The sequence below is a fragment of the Equus przewalskii genome, chromosome 29, assembly GCF_037783145.1.
Source record: "Equus przewalskii isolate Varuska chromosome 29, EquPr2, whole genome shotgun sequence".
NCBI lineage: Eukaryota > Metazoa > Chordata > Mammalia > Perissodactyla > Equidae > Equus > Equus przewalskii.
Genome location: NC_091859.1, coordinates 28,713,634 through 28,731,116, shown reverse-complemented (window position 1 = coordinate 28,731,116; position 17,483 = coordinate 28,713,634). Strand labels below are relative to the sequence as shown.

General features: G+C 41.0%; 1 protein-coding gene and 1 long non-coding RNA gene across 9 annotated transcripts in view; one reads left to right on the top strand and one right to left on the bottom strand.

Annotated features, from left to right (window-relative positions):
• SLC41A2 (solute carrier family 41 member 2) overlaps positions 1–4,139 on the top strand; it is a 124,619-nt gene extending 120,480 nt beyond the window's left edge. For all 6 annotated transcript variants that reach the window (XM_070600771.1, XM_070600768.1, XM_070600770.1 and 3 more), the window contains exon 11: positions 855–4,139. In XM_070600771.1, coding sequence (XP_070456872.1) covers positions 855–1,040 — 186 coding nt within the window. In that variant the 3' untranslated portion in view covers positions 1,041–4,139. The remainder of the gene's footprint in view (positions 1–854) is intronic.
• Positions 1–17,483, bottom strand: part of LOC139080386 (uncharacterized) — a 45,589-nt gene that overhangs the window by 7,458 nt on the left and 20,648 nt on the right. For 2 of the 3 annotated variants that reach the window (XR_011534870.1, XR_011534869.1), the window contains exons 3-4: positions 9,751–9,975; positions 336–447 (exon numbers count right to left, since the gene is read on the bottom strand). This is a non-coding gene — a long non-coding RNA (uncharacterized lncRNA). Of the gene's footprint in view, positions 1–335; positions 448–9,750; positions 9,980–17,483 lie in introns of all 3 variants that reach the window. The other variant, XR_011534871.1, reaches the window with a different exon arrangement.

Below are 17,483 nucleotides of genomic sequence, written 5' to 3'. Positions count from 1 at the left end.
ACAAGTTCCTAACACACTGCCTAGATGTGGCCCGACCCCTTCATGTTCAGCGGGCTGACTCTCTCTATCGGTCTGCACGTTATGCTTTTATTAATATATCCTGAGATCGTGCTGCCCTCTTACCTGTCTCTCCATCCCCCTAAACCAAGGCCCTTATTAACTGCCTCAAAGTAAGTATAGCAGACGTGAGGCCTTTGTGGGTTTGTTTTCTTCAAATAAGGAAATTGAGGCTCAGAATAGTAAGAAGCTTGCCATTTTAAAAGGCTCTTTAAAATATTTTAACTCTCTGTCTATGTCTACAGCTATACCGACAAGTCATTCTTCAATACACTTACCTTCTGGTTATTGTTCTCACCATTGCACTGAAGTTTTCCTTGACGAGCCACCAATGGCCTCATAATTAGTAAATAAATGGTCAGTTCTCCATCTTTATTTCACTCAATATACCTGCGGTAGAAGAATGTTAAATAATTCCTTATTTTACTTTTTATTTCCTTCAGATATCTTCTTCCTCCTTCACAGGTTTATCATACAGAAAAAGGTGAAACATAACAGTGGTTTGGCAACTGTACAATACTATTAAGTATAAGGATTATTGTGGTTATTGGGAGGCTAGAAGAAAATGAGAAGATATGCGTGAAAAGTTGAAGAAAAGTTTTATTGCAGAGATACATGGAATTTTTTCTTGTGGGAAGAAAATGTTTCTATCAGTTAAATATTTCTTCTTTTCGAGCATGGTTCTTGACTTAGATGCATGCTGTTCCTTTCAGAAAGCAATGGTTTAGGCTCATGGCCGTGTTTACCAGACCAGGAGTGTCCCAGCGACAGGAGTAAGCCCTGGTGTTCTCTCCTAGGTGTTCACCTTGCTGTGGATTGCTGACTGGATGGTCCATCACTTCTGGAGGAAAGGGAAGGACCCGGATAGCTTCTCCATCCCCTATCTCACAGCTCTGGGCGATCTGCTGGGGACAGCCCTGCTGGCCTTAAGTTTTCATTTTCTTTGGCTTATTGGAGATCGAGATGGAGATGTTGGAGACTAATCAATCCTACAAACTTCTCTCAAGTTGCCCAGGAGGAAAACACAAGACAACCACTTACGGCTCTTTTTCAAAAATCTTAATCAGTAGTGTGACTTCTGCCAGGGTAATCTTCAGTTGGCCCTGATTCAATTAAATGGCCTTAACATTTTTTTAAGGAATTTGTGTTGAAACCAGAATGAACAGTATTTGTGCTGCTTTTCATAGAATAAATAATAATTTGACATAGATATAGATATAAGCTCAAGCTCTGAAATTAACTACATAGGAAAGAATATAGGATGTTTACAATGAATAATTTTAAAACCACAGGTGTAGCATAAATGTACTTTACTATTGTTTAACTTATAATGCTAGGTTTAGAGGAAACAGTGTTGTAGTTTAGCCTTTCTTGTCTCACAGATGTGTTGTACTGCAAAGCATACTACAAAATGAAAGGGGCCCAACCAAGCTTTTAATAGCTTTGACTATGCCCACCTCTCTGCTAGCTGAGGATAAATTTACCAATTACTTCCTCCTAACCTGACCTAAATACATTCTGCTGAGCATAAGATAAACTCACTTTTACCTGCTTTTCCCACATGCCCATGCTAATTTAATTTCAACTCTGCAAGTTCTTGGCAGGCTACCCTTTAAACACAGAATGACCTTGAAAGATCTTTAATGGAACCAGTGGGCCATTTTTGATCATTGATTTGTTGAAAGAATGCTGATCTTTCTCAGAGGACCTAACAGTCAAAAACAGAAGAAATCTGAGCTGCATTTGCAGAGATAAGATAGTGTGAGAAATTGTGTGTGTATGTGTGTGTGTGTGTGTGTGTGTGTGTGTGTTTGAGAGACAGAGACAGAGAGAGAAGCTTTTGAGAACTTAATCTTGGATTGTTGATAGCAAAGCTCATAGTACTATTGGAATATTAGCAGTATATAGTTATTCTTAAACACATTTTATTGATATGATTTTGTCATTTGGTCTAAAAATTTTACTACTTACCCGAATTTGGTATTTGTTACCTACATTATAGTTAATAGTTTCTCCTTATTAAAAAATATATACCATTTAATATAACCAAGATATTATAGGATTTAGAATGAGTGAGTGACTCATTTGCTCTTCTGAAGAAGTCTGTTGAAACTTTTAGGCTCATCATTTTAAAAGAGAAGCTGGTGGATTCAATTATTGTTCATGCCTGTACTTATCATCTGTTTGCACAGGCTTATTTCTACATGGGACTCTGTCATATACACTACTGTGTTTCTCAAATATTTTTCTAAAACTCTGATCTATATTCCAAACACTTGACCAACACCTTAATTATTCAATAGGTAAGCATTTTTATATCACATGTAGTTCATTTTTAAAATGCAGTGGAATCTCTCAAGACTGTCAGATATTTAATAATTTAACTGATAAGGGAAGAAAAATCCACATCAACTTTGATCATCATGGTTAAAGTTGTGAGTTAGTGTTAACCTTATATAAATAGAAGATTGTTTATAAATATATTGGGGAAGTGTTCCTAGTAAGCTCTTTAAAATAAAGAGACTGGTTTAGAGTTATATATTTTTGCTTATTTTAAAACTTTAATTATTCCATTCTCCTGCCTTATAATGAAGTTTCTAAGGCAGAGAACTGAACTAATTATAGAATTTCTCCTTTGGAGAGTTATAATGTCACATAGTGAACATTCTTATAAAAGAAAGAATGATTAAGTTGATGAATATTTAGCTGCAAAGATTTTTTATTTTAAAAAATTCATAAATAACTTCTTTGATTTTACTGTAAAGTGTTTGTAAATTACTTGTTTACGTTTGGGCTGTATGATTCATTTATATTTTTCAGTGATTTCTATTTTGATTTTTTTAACATAAAAAAGCGCACAGCAAATCACATTTTTTAAGGCATTTACCAACAAGTTTAGTCTAGTGCATTACATGTTCTAAAGCACATTCAAACACACACTATTATTTAGCAGTCATAGCAGTACCTGTGAAAAGTCAGGTCGATATGCCCATCTCTCTGTTACAGCAGAAGAAACTGAAACTCAGAGAAGTTACATTTTTAAAGTTGCACAGCTGCAAAGTGACCAAATTGTGACTAAAGTCCAGGTCCCCGAACATTTAAGGCAGTACTCTTTCTATGACCCTCCAAATGTACCGAGAGTACCTGACTAATTGAGAGGAAATCGACCAGAGAAACAGGATTTCCTAAGTCCAATAGCGTATTGCTATGTCTTTTAGATTTCAGACAGGGAAAGCTCCATCTAATGCATCTTGATGATAAGTGTAGCCAACTCTCAATTATTGGTGTTCCTAACACTGAGGACAACACAGATAAATGAAAACTTTAGAATAAATAACAGCAATGCCTTATTTCATAGAACGTTTAATTGCCACCGCCTTTCCCAGATCTAGCCATTTCCACAGATGCTGATAAATAACCCGGATGGCTGATGAGTTCTGTCTCCTTTCTCTTTTGCTACCCAATCTTGGTTACAGCAACAAAAAGTCTAAAAGGCATGTAATAGGAAAAAAAATAAAGACATGGAAAAGTCAGTTACTGATTAGCTGAATTAATTTATAAAAGGGATTTAGATTCCTTTAAAAAAATTTTTGCTCGTTTTTTGAAAGCCTTACATACGTATGCAATCGATAAGATGACTTCTCTTATTTAGCCACAAAAATCATTTATTATCAGTCTTATATAATGTAAATTCAAAGTATTTATTTTTTTACAACATAAACTCCTGCTCTCCAAACTGCTTCCTTTCATTAATTTATCAGATACTTTGTTTATACACAGATAATCTTTTTAAAAACATATTTTTCATTCTTGCCTACCAACCATTTTTTTGTTTAAAAAATAAAGTTTCTTCAAACTTGATAAAATGGAACCTTATGGTAATGTATCTTCTGGGAGACATCAGAAATTCCACACTATAGACTATCAATGATGTAGCCAAATGAAGTACATTTTAAAAAATCTTTCAGTCATTGGGCTTCCTTGCCTTATAATGTATGTATGGCCTGGTATACCCATTTATAATGGGCATCTGCCATCTTTGAATTGTTGTAAACTCAAGAATAAAATTTAAGAAATATCTACCCAGTTTTGTTGTACTTCTTGATAAACTAGATGAACATGGAGGCAGTGTGGAACTCACCCAAAGCAGACTGGGGTGATCTGTGTATATATGTTGTGTTTATGAGAATAATAACCTGGGCTTTGACCTACCTAGACCTCCAATCCATTGCTGTACCACTCTTTCACTGTTGAGGTCTCTCCTCGTTTTTCAGCTTACATTCCTGGCCCCATCAGTCCATATATCCTCAACTGCCTCCTTCCTGCTTACTGGACAGCTCTGGTTAAACGCAGCTCTCACTATGCTTTGCCTGCACTTGAGCAGCTAAACACGGCTCGTGAAAAACACATGACTGCTCAGACAGATCTTTAAACTTCTGATCTCAGACATCGAGTTAACCCTTCACTGGCCAGCAGCCTACTGTACTTCTTGAATCACTTCACCCTCTGGGAGACCAGGCTTTTGTCCCACCACTCCACTGAAGTACACTTGTCAAGGTCACCAGCAGCCTCCATGTTACCAAATCGAGTGATGAGTCCTCAGTAAGATTTCTCATCTCTTTCAGTCTTTAAAAGTATGTGACAGGGAATATGTGCAAATCCTATATCTGATAAGGGGTTAATCTCCATAATATATAAAGAGCTCACACAAATGACCTAGAAAAAAACAAATAACTCAATCAAAAAGTGGGCAGAAGATATGAACAGACATTTTTCCAAAGAAGATATACAGATGGCCAATGGGCACATGAAAAGATGCTCAACATCACTAATCATCAGGGAAATGCAAATCAAAACTACACTTAGATACCACCTTACACCCATTAGAATGGCTATAATCACCAAGACAAAAAACAACAAATGTTGGAGAGGTTGTGAAGAAAAGGAAACCTTCATACACTGCTGGTGGGAATACACACTGGTGTAGCCACTATGGAAAACAGTATGGAGATTTCTCAAAAAATTAAAAATAGAAATATCATATGACCCAGCTATCTCACTACTGGGTATTTACCCAAAGAACTGGAAATCAACAATTCAAAGAGGCTTAGGCACCCCTATGTTCATTGCAGCATTATTCACGATAGCCAAGACGTGGAAGCAACCCAAGTGCCCATCGACAGATGAATGGATAAAGAAGATGTGGTATATATATATATACAATGGAATACTACTCAGCCGTAAGAAAGACAAAATCGTCCCATTTGCAACAACATGGATGAACCTTGAGGGCATCATGTTAAGCAAAATAAGCCAGACAGAGCAAGGAAAACACCATATGATTTCACTCATATATGGGATATAAACTTACAGACAAAGAGAATAAATTAGTGGTTACCGGGGAAGGGGGTGAAGGGGCATACTGACATGGTGTATGACAAACAATGATGTACAACTGAAATCTCCCTATGTTATAAGCTATTATGACCACAATAAAAAAAAAAAAAGGGCAAAGTAAAGGGCGTATAGGGAGAGAAGGTTAAAACATCCATGCAATTAGAGCATGAAGGAACTGGAGAGTTCTACAAGTTTGATGATGTTAGGAAACAGGAAACAAAATTTTGAGTGAGCGTGATGTAGAACTCAACCTTACTCACTATAAAATGAAAATATGAGGTATTTTCAAGTAAATTAAAACTAACGTCCTTTCCAGGTCTAAGTTCCAAATGATAGAGTTCATATAGACAACTAGTTTTAAAGTAGAAGGTGCTCATTAAAAACATGTTTCATCAAAAAAAAAAAAGTCTGTGACAGGGGCTGCCCAGGGGCACAGCAGTTAAGTTTGCACGCTCAGCTTTGGCAGCCCAGGGTTCACCGGTTCGGATGCTGGGCATGGACCTACGCGCCACTCATCAAGCCATGCTCTGGCAGGTGTCCCACATATAAAGTAGAGGAAGATGGGCACAGATGTTAGCTCAGGGCCAATCTTCCTCAAAAAAAAAAAATTATTTGAAATGCTTTCTTCACTTGGCTTCTCAAAAAGTCTGGCTTTTTTTTTAAAGATTTTATTTTTTTCCTTTTTCTCCCAAAAGCCCCCTGGTACATAGTTGTATATTCTTAGTTGTGGGTCTTTCTAGTTGTGGTATGTGGCATGCCGCCTCAGTGTGGTTCCATGGGCGGTTCCATGTCTGTACCCAGGATTCGAACCGACGAAACACTGGGCCGCCTGCAGTGGAGCGCGTGAGCTTAACAACTCGGCCACGGGGCTGGCCCCCCAAAAAGTCTGCCTTTTGCTTCCTTTTCTACATCACTGGAAGCCCCTTCTCTGTCTTGCTGGTTGCTCGTCCTCAATCTCTAAATTTTAGAATGCCTGACAGCTTAGTTTTTATTACGCCTTCTCTATCTACATTTCCTCCCTAGGTGACCTCACCCATCTCATTATTTTAAATGCCATCTATACTGATTATTTCCAAATTTATTTCTCCAGTCCAGGCCTCTCACCCACCTGCTGGGAAATGCCTGCTGGGAAACTCCATTTGAATGATTACGACGTATCTCAAGCATTTGAACAACACTATCAACCACTTCGACCTCATTGACACATATAGACCACTATACTATCCAACAACTACAGAATATACATTAAGGGCTAATCTCCTTAATATATAAAGAACTTCTATAAATCGGGAAGAAAAAGACCAACAACCCAATAGTAAAATAGCCAAAGACAGATGGTTCATAAAAAAATTCAAATAGGTGCCCAATATCACTCAAACTAAAAGAAATGCTAATTAAAATCACACTGAGATACCATTTTTCACCTATTCAATTGGCAAAAATTCAAAATCAGATAAAGCATTCTCTTGGCAAGGCTGTAGGAAAACAGACAAAATTGCTGGTTGTCAGTGATAAATTTGCCACAATGAAAGCTCTGTAGAGGGGAGTCTGACCGTATCTACCAGAATCACAGACGCACCTATCGTTTGATCCTGTAGTCCCGTTAGCACCATTAGACCCAGGCAAGGGAAGCCTCTGCCCTGGGCCCTGGGCCACGTGCAGTGGTTGGGAAACTGTGGCCAGCAGGCCAAGTCCAGCTCAGTGCTTGTTTTTGTAAATAAAGTTTTATTAGAACGCAACCATGCCCATTTGTTTACATATTGTCCGTCCTCTTTCCCTCCACAACAGCGGAAGTGCATAGCTCTGGAAGAGACTATAGAGCCGGCAAAGCTTAAAGAAATTGCTATCTGACCCATTACACACACAAAAGTTCACCCACCCCTGCTTTAGAGTGGATTCCTCAAATTTCATTTCTAAGTGTCCCTCAGGTACCCGGGACTAGCCAGGACCAGCAGTGCCACCTGGGCAGTGGCCTCAACCTGAAACTGGTCCTGTATGGGCTCCATTTGCAAGAAGCAACCACCTCGCAGTTTTGTAAGTTACCATCCAATGCCTGGGACTAGCCACACTGACAGGGGGCCCCAGTTCCTATTTCTCCCCTTCAGGGAGCACTCCTCATGTGGGATCAACCAGATGTCCCCAGGAAGTCAGACTCATGCCTCCGGAGTAGTCCCCGGATTCTGCAGCCAGCCTCAATTCCAGGAAGGCAACGTGATCTGATCATCCTCACCGGCCAGAATGATAATGGGTTGCCAGAATTGTACTGACGTGTTGATTTGGGGTGACTCACATCAGACACAGGACAAATTCAGACCTCTGAGCACTGACAGTCCATCCACGCCTAACCCTTGGACTTGAGCCTCACATCTCTTTTGTCAGCATTCTAACTGTGGCATTGATTCTGGTCTAGAGCATCTGAGTGTGGCAGGGTGGTGACAGGCATCCATTACCCTGTGCGCCCCTTGCCACTTGCACCCAGCAAGGTCTCCACACCCTCCTGCAGGCTCTGTGCCACATGTCAGGCAGCCCTCTGGCTGTGGCCACTCCTTTCTACTCTGAAGGTCTTCAAGACCGCTGCTCCACAACTGACCCTTCCAATTGATGTCCTCTTCTGCCTTCAGTTGATGGGGTGATGGCATGCTCTCCCAGGTCAGTCTTAAGTTGCACTGGACAAGGAACAGCCATTCATCATGTGGATGGGACCATTCTTCTCACTCTGCTCCTGGGACCTGGCCTAGCCTCCCCTGGTGACAGTATGCGGTAGGCAGGGGTTGTTGAAAAAAAATATTCAATGACACTTGTTAAAGGTGGTAAGGTGGACTTTACTCAGGACCATGATGATAGGTATAGGGACCACTGCAATGGAATTTTGCTGTGGCAGAGAGACACGGGGCTCAACTCCGAATCCATCTTGGGCAAGTGGGAATTTATAGCCAAGCAGCAGGGTAGGCATCGGTGGATGGAAAATTACCATGAGGAGACGTCAGAGGTAAGGGTGATTCTGGCTAAACTGACTTAGAATTTCTTACTAAAAAAAGACCAGGGTGGTCAGTCATGGCCTGGGAGATGGTGAAGGATGAGGAACCTAACCAGATATTGAGGGTGATTAGATATCGAGGGTGGGGGATTCTGGTTAAACTGATTTAGCAAGGTTCTTGCTAAAATAAGATTTTACAAGGAAGTACACGCATGGGCCTAGAAGAAGGTTCTGGAGCCTGACTAAAGCTTGAATCTTTGTCAGGGTGCAGTCAACACTGAAAGAAATCATGTCTAGAGATGCAGTAACCGCAGCCTAAAAGTTCAAGAGAAGACATGGTTGGAAAATGTGGTGTTCTACATTGACGCTATAAAATTCCAAATGGTGAATTTAACACGGTCAGAAAACAAACAATCGTTCGCATGTTCCTGCCTACTTCTGAGTAAGACTAGCATGGGTGGCTACCATCAACACAGCACAGTGATGACCTTTGAGAAAGCCACTGGAAGCCAACGGTCACTGGGGGCAAGATGGGTGGTGTAGCAACATGAGTAATGTTGTAAACAGCATGAAATAAATGGTATTGGGGAACTGCAGAGGCCAGAAAGTCTATACTGTTTCAATACAAATAGGTTCCAAAGAGCCAGAGCATTGCAAGTAATAACAGTTTTGCTCCTTCTATCTTAACAGTGGGAGAAGTCAGCCAGGGATGGCACATTTGACAATAAAGAACACAACAAGATGGTGCATAGACACTGAAGAATCTTTGTTTGCGTTTATTGGACAATCCACAAATGCCTAAGTACCTCTTTTCTACTCATTACACTAAATCTTCATTGATAAATTCCTATACCTCACATGGGCCCAAGGATTTTGTAAACATTTTAAAATCAAATCACTTATGAGGACAAGGGTCCTGCAAAGGATATTAACTTGGAGCCCTACACACCCCAGGGGCCGCCCTACATCCAACTTTTTGGAATTTATACTACAGATATTCCCGAACATAAATGTACTGACATTCTTCACGGTTATTCCTTACGGCTTTGTTTGTAAGAGCAGAAAATAAGAAAACAACACTGGGGTCCTAGTGGAATAAACTGTGGTACATCTGCAAGGTGGAACATAATGCAATGAGAGCCAAAAGCAACAAGAACTATCTCTACAAACTGATACAGGGAGATCCACAATGAGGTGACAAAAGCAAGGCATGGAACAACATGTAAATATTCTCTTTTGTGAGAATGAGGGAAATAAGGATACACAATTGCGAAAGAAAGACTGGAAGGAAAAATAATAGGATTAAAAGAAAAGCTTACCAGGGCCAGCCCGGTGGCGCAGCGGTTAAGTTCGCCGTTCCTCTTCTTGGCGTCCTGGGGTTCACCAGTTCGGATCCCGGGTACAGACATGGCACTGCTTGGCAAAAGCCACGCTGTGGTAGGCATCCCACATAGAAAGTAGAGGAGGATGGGCACGATGTTAGCTCAGGGCCAGTCTTCCTCAGCAAAAAGAGGAGGACTGGCAGTAGTTAGCTCAGGGCTAATCTTCCTCAAAAAAAGAAAGAAAGAAAAGCTTACTATAGGGAACAAGGAGCAATAAGGCACACAGGAGCAACGATGGGAACAAGACTTGTCAGTGTGGACTTTTCAGGTCATTTTGCTTTTTGAACCATGTGCATGTATTACTTATTCAAAAAACAATTTAAAATTTTTACTTGAAAATATATTCTTTGCCCTACTGACCCCACTTCTTGAAATCTGTTCTAATAATCAGAATATACATTGCAGCAATTTTCAGCTTGAAATTTTTCACTTGAAAACAGGCTGAAAGTTCAAAAAAAGTTAAATATAGTACATATATAATCTTACACAGCCAGTGAATTCATATTTTAAAATTCTTTGATGATGTAGAAAAACATTCATGACAATGTATGAAAAGCACTGTGTACTAACAGTATACGGAACGAGTGTAATTTTTAAAATCATCAACATATTTAAATTTTTTTTCCTTCTGGATGACGTCATGACAGTCTTTTTCTTTGTTGAACTCTTCTGTATTGTCCACATTTCCAACAATGCACACGTTACTTTCAGGTTTACTTTTTGAATTACTTTATTACTTTTCCAGACAATAGAGCCCCAGCTCTAATTGGCGTGTAACCATTGCACAGCCTCTTTAAATAGAATAAGATTGCTTTTGTTCTGTTTAGTCACGATCACCTAATCTTTTTTAAAAATGTGACCTTCCCTGTTATTCTTGCAGGTGAGGAAAGATATTCTGTGGAAATGGAACATGTCGGTACTTAATGACACTGGGGTGTCAGTAAGAAGACATAGTGAATAAATGCGAGCCTCGGAGAGGGGGCCGTTTCCCTCTCTCGTCCGCCCTTTGGCTGCTTATGGCGTCCTGCGGACACAGGCTTTCACGTTTGGGTGACGCCACAGACTGCCCTTCTGGTCCCTCTTCCAGGCGACCCTGAGCTCCAGGGGGCTGGCACAGAACTCTTCACACCGGGGTTATTACAAATCTGCCCTGTCCCACTGCACAAACTTGCCCTGAGGCAGTTTCGGACCCCCTCTCTGTCCCTGTCCCTTCTCTCCTCCCTGCTCCTCAGCGGGTGGGCTGTGCTCAGCAGTGAGAAGGCCGAGGCTTCTGGAACAGACTACCCGTTAATTCTTGTTCTGCCGTGACATCCCCATCTTGTTTAAACTCACCGTTGTACCCATCCCTTTTCTACCATATTTCCCCGTACTTTTTCTTCAGCAGCAAGGTCTCACTCTCTGCTCCATGATGTGCATAAGCACCCCCTCCCTCCCCCGGAAGGAAGAACCTGCACGTGACATTCCTAACACCCTTCTACTCTCCTCTCTGATGGCCGACTCTCCGTCCAGGAGGCTGTTCCTGTCTCCTCTTCCTCACCGTTCCCTCTCTGCTTAGCACCCGATAGCCCATGCCCTTGTCTCTTTCCTCATCTTCTTTGACCTCTGGGCTACGTCTCACATGTAACCAGACCTTCCTCCTGATGACTTCTCCTCCCTTGGTTTCATGCCGGAATTAGCACGGCTCCCATTCTGGCTTGCCCCATCCTAGCTGTGTGTCAATTGGACACGTTACCAATCCTAGCCTTTTAATTCAATTTAATTCAACAAATATTTGAGTCTACCTAGCCTATTGATTCAATTTAATTCCACAAATGTTTATTGGGCACCTGATTTATGCTAGGCATTATCCTAGGAGCTGGGGGTACGTGAGCAAACAATTCAGATAAAGTCTTTGTGGAAGTTTATATTCTAGAGTAGAGATTGAAAATAAATAATATCGGAGGATGATGCTATCGACAGAGTAGAAGGAAGCAGGGCACGCCACACGATGTTCAGGTGTGCAGGGAAGAAGCCCTCTGTAGGGCTTTGGGCTATGATCTGTGTTCCTAGAAAGAGCCAAACACGAAAACCTACAGAGGCTTCGAAATTCAAGCAGAGGAAATGCAAATGCCTCTGGTGTCTGTCTAGATGACATGCTTCTTAAGAAAAGGAACCATGACACACTTTTCCTTTGTTCTCCAAAGCACCTAACAGTGTGTGAATGCATCCACATTCACATATCGTTTGGCACTGGTGAACATTTTTCCAGGATGTTCAGAGCATATTTGATTGTGATTCAAGAGATCTTTTTTTAACAGTGGTGGATTACATTTAATTCAAATTCAAAGACTGACATTAAAGCAAAGTCTTCCATCACTTAGCGAACCCCAACTGAAGGACGGAGCGCTGCATCTCAGCCGCGGTAGTTGACAGGAAGCACAGAAACTCTCTCCGGCCTGGGCTGGGTGTTGTCATGTTTCTCTCTTCAGTATAAATTTGAAATCAGAATCTCTATATTAATAATAAATATGCTAATGTTGGAACCAGATTGAGCTAATTTGGTAGTTTATCCTTCAATAAACCTATTTTCAATTATTCAAATAGTTACAAGCCAAATACACATTTTTCAACAGAGAGGTTCTAGCTGCACCTTATGACTGATTGGCCTCCTCCTCGTTGCATGGGAGAATCATTACTCATCATTAAATTTATTTTTTTTTAATTTTTATAATTTATGCACTTTTTTAATTGTGGCAAAATATACATAACATAAAATTTCCCATTTTAACTATTTTTAAGTGTCCAGTCCAGTGGCATTAAGTACATTCACATTGTTGTGCAGTCATCACCACTATCCCTCTTCAGAACTTTTCTGTCATTCCCCATCATTAAATTAAAAAAAAAAATTAAATCCTGCTGTTACTGTCCATAGAACATTCTACCTAAAGATGCCCATGTAGGGGAGGGTGAAAGGGGTAAAGGGGCACATATGTATGTGACAGATAAAAACTCGACTGTTGGTGGTGAACACAATGCAGTCTATACAGAAACTGATCCATAATAATGTACACCTGAAATTTACGTAATGTTATAAGCCAATATGACCTCAATAAAATAGTTTTTTTAAAAGGTGCCTATGTAGAGAAAGCAGGTGGACTGCAACTTGCCTTTATGACTTTTCACTTGGAATGCATATTTAGAGCCATCATACATTTTATCCCCAGATGTTAATATGGATGGCTTCTCCATCTGCACTTACCCAGAGCCTCTATTTCTCTCCAGTTTCAGCTGCTCTGGATGAAGATATCCTGTCTCCTTGAAGTGTGTTTTCCGGCATTTCCAAAAGGACTTTTGTGAATGCCACATTTTAAGTCAGACTCTATACACTTGCAAAACTCCTCCCACCATTTTCCTGGGGCGCAGTGGCAACAAACCAGGAACGTAGTTATATTCAGATGAAGGATACAGGTCCTGTGCCTGGCATGTAATTAGACCTCAGTAAACAGTTGCTACCAGCGACTTCACCAGAGAGCTAGCTTACTCATGAAAAAAATTCACAGCTTGCAACAACACCAACTGGGTTCTAATCTCAGTTCCACTCGTGTCCAACCGTGAGACTGACTTTGGGCAAATCAACCTCTTTGAGGGTCCATTTCCTTCTCTATGAAACAGTGATGATACCTACCTTACAGAGTTCATGAAGATTACGGATAAGATGTGTACATTACAAGGGCTGAGTGAATAGCAATTCTTGCAAGAACATGTTTTCCACGATGTTTCCAGTTACTTCTCAGTTTGGTGTGTTCTAAAGACATGGATGTTGTCTTTGGGTCTGAATCTTGCTCCTGCCCCTAATGACCAGCCCAACCTTAATCCCCAAGACTCAGGTTTCTCCTTTATAAGGAGAGGGTAGTAATTGCTACTTCACGAGGTGGTTGGGAAAATTAAGTGAGATGAAGTACATGGAATGAAATAGCAGGCGATAGGATGTGCTTGAAAAATATTTTTCTGCCTTCTCCTAAATTATTTCTACAAAATTAAAACAACAACTGTAGAGTCAAGAATTACACAGTTTCAAATGTCTGTGAGAAAAACAATCAGAAGTTTCTTTCCTGCGGGGCTCAGAGAATAAGTTGGGCAACCCGAATGCCCACTCAAGCGCAGGGGAGCCCTCTTTTCGAGGGGTGCAGGCATTAACTCCAGGGGTTACGCATATACGTGACCGAAATTATATAGACAGTTATATAGGCATGGTCTTCAGTGGAGTCACTTGGTAATTGGGTTTTTTTAATTGTAAAGTCAAAGAATCTTTGAGAAAACAGAGGCAGAAAAAAATTACTTTTAAATTTGAAAAACTTGCATGACTACAACTGGACTCTGGGAAGCTGAATTGCTAATCCACACACGCTATTCTTGCATGGGGCATTTGGCCGATTATAGGAAGGAAAAATTGCTATTAAGGAGAAAAGAAAATAGAAAAAGGACGCTATTGCTTCCACATTTTAGAGGGCAGAGTAGCTTTAAGGTGGCAGAATGGCAAACACTGAAATCTCATCTCCTCTCACCAAGTCCAGAAAAAGGTAAAAATAGAAAAATAGGGGGCTGGTCCAGGGGCACAGCAGTTAAGTTCACACTTTCCATTTCAGGAGCCCGGGGTTCACCAGTTCGGATCCCAGGTGCGGACATGGCACCACCTGGCAAGCCATGCTGTGGTAGGCGTCCCACATATAAAGTAGAGGAAGATGGGCACAGATGTTAGCTCAGGGCCAGTCTTCCTCAGCAAAAAGAGAGAGATTGGCAGCAGATCTTAGCTCAGGGCTAATCTTTCTCAAAAAAAGAAGAAAAGAAAAGAAAAAATGGGGCCAGCCTGGTGCCGTAGTGGTTAAGTTTGTGTGCTCAACTTCAGGAGCCCAAGGTTTGTGGGTTAAGATCCTGGGTGTGGACCTAGCACAGCTCATCAAGCCATGCTGTGGCAGTGTCCCACATACAAAATAGAGGAAGATTAGCACAGATGTTAGTTCAGGGCCAATCTTCCTCACACACAAAAAAAAGAAAAAAAATTTAAAACCCCCTACCAAGAGCTGTCCCCCTCCACATCCACGACTCCGTCTAAGGTCTTCAAAAGTTCCACACCCTGGTGCACGTTGCCTCTGAGAGCTGTGAAGGGAGAGCCACAATGGCTCAGGAAACAGTTGGGAGAACTCTGAGCTCATAACAGGAATGAAAGAGCACGTGAAGAAAGTCAACCTGACAAAGGGATTCATTAGATGTATTCTGGGGAGGGGCTGGAGATAGGGGGGTGGTGCGGAGGAAAGAGGCTGTCTGAGAGAGTCCCTAAGGGCATTTCTGGGAGCTCCAGGCAAGGTTGCTGGGCATAGCCGGAGGAGGAGAATTTTTCTGCAGGAGAGATTTGCCTATTCCCCCATTTATTTATTCAATTATTTATTTATGTCAGTAAGGATTCATGAATATTTATTTGACACTTGGAGTTATAATCCAATACTACTTTATTTATTTTGTTGCTCAAATGTGGCCAGCTTTGGCCATTAGGAGCTCTTTTCTTTTCATTGGTTGCTGGATCCCTCTGACTTCCTCCATTACTGTGGGTGTTGTTTTTAGTTTTGACACTTTCTTACTGTCTGACACTACAAGATGCTCCAGGCTCATCTTGTTTTTTTCTCTATAATGCTTTGAATTAATAAAGTTAGATACATATTTTTAATGTATATAGCCTCAACATTTGTAGTGTGTTATCTCAGGACTCAGGAAAATAGAAAAAACCCTATTTTACTGCAGTTAGATTTTTCCAGGACTAACTCCTGTATAGTATGCATACATGGTGTCTGGAAAGGAGAACATCTTCCATCTTATCCTCATATCATTTCATCTTGGTCTCAGAGAAGAAGCCGTTTGCTTTGATAGAATAAACATTTATTATTCTCTTTGTGTATCATAAGAGATGTTAGAACGTCTTTCTATTCCAGACGCCATATCACGCTTCCAGAACATCCTGTAGCACAAACATCTTCAATCTGCTGGGCTCTTTGCCTTTTGAGTAGTTAAGAGTTCTTCATATACAAATTCTCTATGAGATATGTGCGAATATTTTTTCCTATGGAGAATTTACCTATTCCTTTGCTTTATTTCTAATTTTAATATTTTTTATTGAGATATAATTGACATATAACATTAGTATTAGTTTCAGGTGTACAATGTAACGATTCGATATATGTGTATATTGTGAATTGATCACCACAATAAGTCTAGTTAACATCCATCATCACACAGTTACGATTTTTTTTTCCCTTGTGATGAGAACTTTTAAGGCTCATTTTATACATTTCCCACCCAGTGCTAGAATCCAAGGAACTCTGGTTTCTTTTACTGGAGAATGGTATTAGAAACCAAGATCTGGGCGCTAAGTGTATTCATTGCTACTGGGGAGTCGTTGCTTCTAGGCCCTCTCAGCTAAGAGAACAAGGAAATATGTGTGTATACCAACCCATGCATACACACACATCTGTAAAGATTTCTATGTGTAACCATCTACATCCATATTAAGATAACCATGAGTTCATACTGATGTCTCTGACTTTAATCCATTACTAGCAGGATCATTCTAGATTCTTCCCCTTGCTTATCTATAAATTCCCACTTCAGCAGCGAGAAACGAAACCTGGCTCCCACCATCTGCCATCCGTTTACTTAATGGTTCAATTTCACTGTACATGGATTGAAGTATCAGAATTGTTAGCCTGTACCCCCATGGGATGGCCATGGATTTTTATTAAGTCTAACGGCCAATTTGAAATAGTCTCCTCTCTGTACCGTGGTGTTGTCTTGCTCCATTGTCTCAAAGTTTTCATTAAAGAGACTGTAACACACAACAGCTTCATAGTAGAGGGAGAAAACTATTTCCAGCGCAGGAGGGAAGGGACAAGAGCCCAACAGGTGTCAAGAATTCAGCAGGTTCAGAACTAACTCAGAATTAAGAAAAAGAAGGACCAGGAGAATTGAAGCCCTCACTCCTGTCCTTGGAAATTTTCAGAAATGCTTCTAAAGGTTTGGGAATTGTCACAGTACGTGGGATGAGGCTCATGCTCTCCAAGATAGGATAGGCGGTGACGGGATAACAAGTAAACCAGGAGATCCCAGTGGGTATGCACAGTAAACCTTTCAGCCCGACGTGAGTCTCGTGGATCCGTCCCATTTTACAGCTACACCGCCTTGAACACGCAGCCTCTAACATCACTGCAGAAGAGAGAGAAGACTGGGGAATTGTGTGTTTTTAAGGACCAGACGTGGAAGGGGCTTACATCACTTCTACCCATGGGCCCAACTTAACTGCCAGGGAGGCGGGGAAATGTGGTCTTCCTGTGTGCCCAAGAAGGGGAAAAGGAAATGAAATTTGGTTGAACCCAAGGCCTTTGTCTCCACCACAGCACTCACAACATTTTATTTGGAGATTAAAGGAAGACATGACCCAGAAGGCTGACCTGCTTGAAGCCATGTGGGGAACACAAGAAAGAGAGACCCATACAGCCGACCAACTCAGTCACACAGCCACCAGTTCCAGCTCTTCCGGGCAGAAAATCTAACTGCCTCATCTCAGGTCTGGCATCCAACCAGCTGAGGCCAAGAAAGGGCAGGGATCACATGGTGATTGGGTTGCCTCTTCCAGCGCACTGTGC